This window comes from Triticum dicoccoides, chromosome 5B, assembly GCF_002162155.2.
Source record: "Triticum dicoccoides isolate Atlit2015 ecotype Zavitan chromosome 5B, WEW_v2.0, whole genome shotgun sequence".
Taxonomy (NCBI): Eukaryota; Viridiplantae; Streptophyta; class Magnoliopsida; order Poales; family Poaceae; genus Triticum; species Triticum dicoccoides.
In genome coordinates, this window is record NC_041389.1 from 696,592,608 (window position 1) to 696,599,851 (window position 7,244).

A 7,244-nucleotide genomic window follows, 5' to 3' on the forward strand; every position below is an offset into this window, starting at 1 on the left:
TGTCCCGCTCATCTGTTGGCCAATGAAAACTAACCCACCTTCTAAAAGCCTGTAAACTGTTTGTACGTGTAGCATTGCCGCACTCATCGTGTGTGGTGCTGTAGTCGTCTTGGAGTGGGGCATCGATAATGGGACCAAAACATTGTGCACCACGATGCGAAGATAAGGTACAAAAAATGGCAGCCATATGTGTTTGATCCCATCTGCGCAAACCAACAACTTTCCTTTGTAACCACATACATGTACTGTTCACTCCGGTGCTCTGGCAGGGTAAACTGAAGCACAGGGTACGATGGGATCGATGGGCGATGTACGAAGCCTGTCTCGGCGCATGGTACGGCCGGAGCCAACGTCCTTGCGGCCGCTAGAGCCGAAGACCATCCACCTGACGCCATGGGATCTCAAGAATATCACCGTGGAGCACATCCAGAAGGGCATCCTCCTGCCCAAGCCTCCCACCACCGGAGGACACGTCGACGTTGAGCGTCTCGCTTCTTCCTTTGCGGGCGCCATTGGCCGCTTCTACCCTTATGCCGGACGCCTCGTCGTCGCCGTCGCGCCTCAGAGCCAGAGCCTCATCATTTCGCTCCGCTGCAGCGGCGAGGGCGCCGAGTTCATCCACGCCATGGCACCGGCCATCACCATCGCCGACGTCACCGCCTCGCCCGTCGTTCCGCGGGTGGTCTGGTCCTTCTTCCCACTCGACGGGCTACTCGGTGTGGACGCCGCTGCGGGCTCACGCCCGGTCCTAGCGAAGCAGGTCACGGAGCTCGCTGACGGCGTCTTCATCGCCGTGTTGATGAACCACGGCACCGCCGATGGGACAACATTCTGGCAGTTCTTCAACACCTGGTCGGAGCTAAGCCGTGCCGGCGCCGGCGACGATGTCATAAACTCCATGCCGTTGCCGGTCTTCGACAGGAGTTTCGTTGGCAGCTGCTGCGCCGTGCCCATCCCTCTACCTGTTAGGTAAACTTCAAATGTTCAGGTTTAGGGTTTTAGGTGTCGATAGGTTCAGTTTCGTCAGTAGTTTCAGTTTCGTCAGATAAAGCCCGAGCTGCGTCTCGGTTCTGTTAGAGTTTTCAGCGGCGCCCTGACCCGATCGTGGGATGGCACGAAAGCACGGTCAAGGCGCCATGGCGGGCGAAACGCGAGGGGCGCTGGGATGGCGGCGACCACTACTCGCACTAGCTCCGCTTTTCCGTTTGTAATTCGGTTGAAGTCTCTGAATAAAAGCAAGAACACAGAAAAGCTGCAGTAGTTAGCAGCGCAAAAAGTGCCTCTCTCCCTCTCTCGCATCCACTCTTGAGAATCTCCGGTGATCGCCGGAGCCAGAGCCGTCGAGGTTGCCTGACAGTTGGTATCAGAGCCCCGTTGCTCGATCACATGTGAAGATGGCAGGACCTGACAGCCCGGGCAAGACCGTGGTGGATTCAGGGAATAGTGGCGGCGGCGCCATGGTTGTACACCAGCGTGTCGTCCGCGTCACCGGCAGGGCCTAGCCCATGCTGACGCGCACGAACTATGCGGACTGGGCCCTCCTGATGCAAGTGATGCTGGAGGCGCGCTAGCTCTGGGTCGCCGTCAATGACGGGACGCCGGAGCGAGAAACAGATCGCACGGCAATGGAGTGCCTGCTGCGATCAGTGTCGCCGGAGATGACGTCCACGCTCGCCGTCAAGCCCACTGTGAAGGACGCCTGGGGCACGATCAAGACCATGCGACTGGGCGTGGTACGCGTTCGTGAGGCCAAGGCGACGTCACTGCGCCGGCAGTACGAGGCGATCAGGTTCAACGACGGCGAGAGCATCGACGACTTGGGTATGCGCTTATCCTCTCTAGTAACACGGCTTGAGCTGCTTGGTGACAAGATTGGCGAGCCCGCTGTCATCCGCAAGTTCCTCTCGGTCGTTCCCAAGGCCTACTCGTAGATGGCGTGTGTGATCGAGACGCTGGTCGACCTCAACACGCTGGCGCTCGAGGAGCTCATCGGGCGGCTGAAGGCCGCCGAGGAGAGGTACGACCTGGACGGCACTCCCTCCGGGGGTGATGGCGGCGGTGGCAAGCTGCTCCTCACGGAGGAGGAGTGGTTTGCACGTCTGGAACTGCGTGAAGGGGACGGATCGTCCAGCAGTAACGGCCGTGGCCGTGGGCGCGGCAGAGGGCGCGGTCGCGGACGCGCTGGCCGTGGCCAGAGCGGCGGTCGGGGCACCAGCAGCGGGGACAAGTCCAAGCACATCTGCCGCTACTGCAAGCAGGTGGGGCACTGGGCGCGCGAGTGCAAGGCCCGGTTCAAGGAGCAGGCGAACCTCGTCCAGGCCGGCGACGAGGATGAGGAACAGAGCCTACTGATGGCCCAATCCTGCGGGCTCTCCGACCACGACTCCGTCAGCAAGAACACCGCGCCGATCCACCTAGTCGAGGACGCTGTCCAGGTACACCTCGGGCATGAGGGGAGCAGCGGCGCCGGAAGCGGCGTGTGGTACCTGGACGCGCTTCCAACCACATGACCGGCGATCGCGCCGTCTTCTCCGAGCTCAACACGGCGGTCACAGGCACTGTCAAGTTTGGCGACGGCTCGGTCGTCAACATCTGCGGACGGGGAACCATCCTGCTGGCGTGCAAGACCGGCGAGCATCGGGCGATCACTGGGGTGTACTACATCCCGCGCCTGCGCTCCCACATAATCAGCCTGGGCCAGCTCGACGAGAGCGGCTGCCAGGTGCTGATCCAGGATGGCGTTCTGCGCGTGCGCGACCGGGAGCGGCGCCTCCTCGCCAAGGTACAGAGAGCCCCGAATCGTCTGTACTCAGTTGCGTTACGGATCGCGCAGCCTGTGTGTCTTGTGGCGCACAACGGCGGGGACACGACATGGACCTGGCACGCGCGCTATGGGCATCTCAACTTCGACGCCCTGCGCAAGCTAGCGCGCCAGGACATGGTGCAAGGCCTGCCCATGCTTGAGCACGTCGATCAGCTGTGCGACGCGTGCCTGGCGGGCAAGCAGCGGCGCTCCGCGTTCGCACATCAGGCCAAGCACCGTGCACAGGAGCGGCTGGAGCTCGTGCACGGCGACCTCTGCGGGCCGATCACGCCGACGACGCCGAGCGGGAAGAAATACTTCCTCCTGCTGGTGGACGACGTCACCAGGTTCATGTGGCTCGTTCTGCTCGCAACAAAGGACGAGGCCGCAGGAGCGATCAAGCGCGTGCAAGCTCTCGCGGAGTCCGAGTCAGGGCGCAAGTTGCGGACGCTGCGGACGGACAACGGCGGGGAGTTCACGTCCGGCTCCTTCACGGCGTACTGCGCCGAGCTGGGCGTCAGCCGCCACCTCACCGCCTCGTACTCACCACAGCAGAACGGTGTGGTGGAGCGTCGAAACGGCACGGTGGTGGGCATGGCCCGGAGTCTCCTGAAGGCCAAGTGCGTCCCCGGTGAGTTCTGGGGTGAAGCGGTCACGACGGCGGTGTTCCTTTTGAACCGCGCGCCCACCAAGAGCCTGGATGGCGTGACGCCATTCGAGGCATGGCATGGACGCAAGCCGAACGTGCATTACCTGCGCACCTTCGGGTGTGTAGTGCATGTGAAGGACACGCGCCCCGGACTGAAGAAACTCGACAATCGCAGCCGGCCGATGATCTTCGTCGGCTACGAGCACGGCACGAAGGGCTACAGGGCCTATGATCCGACAACTGGGCGCGTGCACATCACGTGCGACGCAGTGTTCGATGAAGGAGCGCGCTGGGACTGGGCAAAAGAGGAAGGCGCCGTCAACACATTCAGCGGCACCGACACGTTCGTGGTCGAGCACCTGGTGAGCAAACATACAGGGGCGACAGATGGGGGAAGTGCGGCCACCATGCCTTCGACCACACCACCAGCGTCTCCAGCGCCATCAACTGCAGGATCGTCAAGCCCAGCACCGACAACTCCAGCATCTGTCAGTCCAGGGGGGTGGAGCTGGTGTCGCCACCGATGTCGTTCAGCGACAACGTGCTCGATGCGGCTGACGACATAGAGCGCGAGCATCGATTCCGCACCCTGCAGAACATGCTGGATTTCGGCCCGGCTGACGATCCAGACGAAGAGCTTCACCTGCTGGCTGCCGAAGAACCGAGCTCATTCACTGAAGCAGAGCAAGAAGCAGGTTGGAGGGGCGCCATGATCGAAGAGATGAGCTCGATCGAGGACAATCAAACCTGGCAGCTCACATCTCTCCCTCCAGGGCACCGCGCCATTGGCTTGAAGTGGATCTACAATGTCAAGAAGGACGCGCGCGGGGAAATACTCAAGCACAAAGCCCGGCTCGTGGCGAAGGGCTATGTACAGCAGCACGGCATCGACTACTACGAGGTGTTCGCCCCAGTAGCGCGCCTCGAGTCTGTACGGGTGCTGCTGGCACTCGCGGCGAACGCGGGCTGGGCCGTCCATCACATGGATGTCAAATCGGCGTTCCTGAACGGCGAGCTCCAGGAAGAAGTCTATGTCCAGCAGCCACCGGGGTTCGTCGTCGCCGGCAAGGAGCACCTTGTCCTGCGCCTGAACAAGGCGTTGTACGGTCTGAAGCAGGCTCCCAGAGCGTGGAACACCAAGCTGGACACGTGTCTGGGCAAGCTGGGGTTCACGCGCTGCCCGTCAGAGCACGCAGTGTACGCACGGGGCACGGCGACCACTCGCCTCATCGTGGGAGTATATGTGGACGACCTGGTGATCACCGGATCTGACACAGAAGAGATCACCAAGTTCAAAGGAGAGATGCAGAAGCTGTTCAAGATGTCTGACCTGGGTTTGCTAAGTTTCTATCTTGGAATTGAGGTGAAGCAGACAGAGGATGGCATTGTCATCTCGCAGAGCGCATATGCACGGAAACTCCTGGAGAAGAGTGGCATGGCTGGCTGCAAGCCCTGTCACGTACCCATGGAGCCTCGCTTCAAGCTATCGAAGGAGAGCACGGCGCCACCAGTGGATGCGACGGAGTACCGCAGCGTCGTCGGCAGCCTACGTTATCTGGTGCACACGCTCCCTGACCTGACCTTCTCGATTGGGTACGTCTCGCGCTTCATGGAGGCGCCAACTGAAGAACACCGCACCGCCGTCAAGCACATCTTGAGGTACATTGCCGGCACCCTGCATCTGGGTTGCAAGTACAACAGAGGAGCTGGTGAGCCGGAACTCACCGGATATAGCGACAGTGACCTTGGCGGCGATGTGGACACCCGCAAGAGCACCTCCGGGACCCTGTTCTTGCTCGGAGGAGGAGCGACAACCTGGCAGTCGCAGAAACAGAAGATTGTGGCACTCTCTAGCTGCGAATCAGAGTATGTCGCAGCAACCACAGCTGCCTGTCAGGGAATATGGCTCGCGCGCCTGCTCGGGGAGTTCATAGAAATGGAGGAGAAGACAGTGAGACTCAAGGTCGACAACAAATCCGCAATCTCTCTGGCAAGGAACCCAGTGATGCACGACAGATCGAAGCATATCGAGCTCAGGTATCATTTCATCAGAGATTGCGTGGAGACGAAGAAGATCGAACTTGAATATGTGGCAACAGAATTTCAACTTGCAGACATGCTCACCAAGCCCCTTGGTCGCGTTCGACTGCAGCAGCTCCGCTCAAGCATCGGCATGATCGAGGCAACACCCTGAACGTTCAGTTTAGGGGGTGATTGTTGGGTAAACTTCAAATGTTCAGGTTTAGGGTTTTAGGTGTCGATAGGTTCAGTTTCGTCAGTAGTTTCAGTTTCGTCAGATAAAGCCCGAGCTGCGTCTCGGTTCTGTTAGAGTTTTTAGCGGCGCCCTGACCCGATCGTGGGATGGCACGAAAGCACGGTCAAGGCGCCATGGCGGGCGAAACGCGAGGGGCGCTGGGATGGCGGCGACCACTACTCGCACTAGCTCCGCTTTTCCGTTTGTAATTCGGTTGAAGTCTCTGAATAAAAGAAAGAACACAGAAAAGCTGCAGTAGTTAGCGGCGCAAAAAGTGCCTCTCTCCCTCTCTCGCATCCACTCTTGAGAATCTCCGGTGATCGCCGGAGCCAGAGCCGTCGAGGTTGCCTGACACTACCCTTCGGGAAGCTGGATGACGTCGTCGGCCAGCGTGTACACTTGTTCCCGCCGGTGCAAGAATGCTTCGTCCATTTCTCTGCAGCGAGCGTAAAGGAGCTCAAGGCGAAGTCGAACGCTGAGATGTCCGGCTCCGGCACCGGTAGCACCATCTCCTCGCTGCAGGTCCTCCTCGCGCACCTGTGGCGCGCCGTTTGCCGAGCCCGGCGGCTCTCGCCGGACCAGGAGACGGCGTACATTGTCCTTGTGGGATACCGTGTACGCGTTGGTGGCATACCGGCATCTTACGCTGGCAATGCGGTGGGGATCATCACTGCCAAGTCCACTGCCGGCGACATCGTTGGCAAGGGCCTGGGATGGGCGGCATGGCTCCTGAACCGTGCCGTGGCGTCGTGCGACGAAGCCAGCACTAGGGACAAGCTCGCGTCCTGGCCCCAGGAGCCTAGCTTCAATTGCCTGCCCGCGATCGTGGCCGCCGTTCCCACGAGAACGTTCACAGGGAGCTCGCCGAGGTTCGACGTGTACCGGAACGACTTCGGGTGGGGCGCGCCGGTGGCCGTCCGGAGCGGCTCGGGGAACAAGGTGGATGGGAAGGCGACTGTGTATGCAGGCCGAGCCGGCGGAGGGAGCATGGCGCTGGAGGTGTGCCTCGCTCCAGAGGCGCTCGCTAGGCTCGTCGCCGATGAGGAGTTCATGAGCGCAACCAGTACCGTTGAATAATGACTCACCGTGTCTCTCTTTTGCAGCAAAAAAATTAACAGTACTAGTCGGATCAATCATCTTCGATGACTACTGCTATCAACGAGGTTGAACCGAAAGCAAATTAATGCACAATTTGGTTTATTATAGGCCGACTAGACTAGATTTCTAGATGGTTCTATGTTCTAGCAAGCAAGCAGCCATAGTACAAAAAAGCCAAGTTCACTGATCTTGCAGCTCAGCTGCATGTGGGAAGATCGTCCAGGCACCAATGTCCAATGTGACGCTGATATGCATCAAAACCGGCCGGAGCGGGTGGTTACTACTTACTCCGCATACTTCATAGTTGCTACCGTGAGACCACTGGGGGATTGCAAGTGATCCTCGGATTTCTGATGCCTCTCAAGCCTACCAAAGTTTAGCTGCTAAGTAGAAAATTGCCTTCACTCAACCTGTTTGATTTCTCTTCTATTCCTTCCTCT

General features: G+C 59.6%; 1 protein-coding gene across 1 annotated transcript; it reads left to right on the top strand.

Annotated features, from left to right (window-relative positions):
• Positions 1-225: 225 nt before the first annotated feature.
• On the top strand, positions 226-6,972 carry LOC119312725 (uncharacterized acetyltransferase At3g50280-like). Its single transcript, XM_037588486.1, has 2 exons — positions 226-964; positions 6,040-6,972. Exons 1-2 carry the CDS (start codon positions 293-295, stop codon positions 6,781-6,783), a joined length of 1,416 nt encoding a protein of 471 aa, XP_037444383.1. The 5' UTR covers positions 226-292; the 3' UTR covers positions 6,784-6,972.
• Positions 6,973-7,244: the final 272 nt, after the last annotated feature.

Bases quoted from the DNA above. Each gene is read 5' to 3' on its own strand.
- LOC119312725 (XM_037588486.1), top strand. From the start codon at position 293: ATGGGATCGATGGGCGATGTACGAAGCCTGTCTCGGCGCATGGTACGG. The intron at 965-6,039 runs GTTAGGTAAACT...CGCCGGAGCCAG, and splicing joins CCGTGCCCATCCCTCTACCT to AGCCGTCGAGGTTGCCTGAC.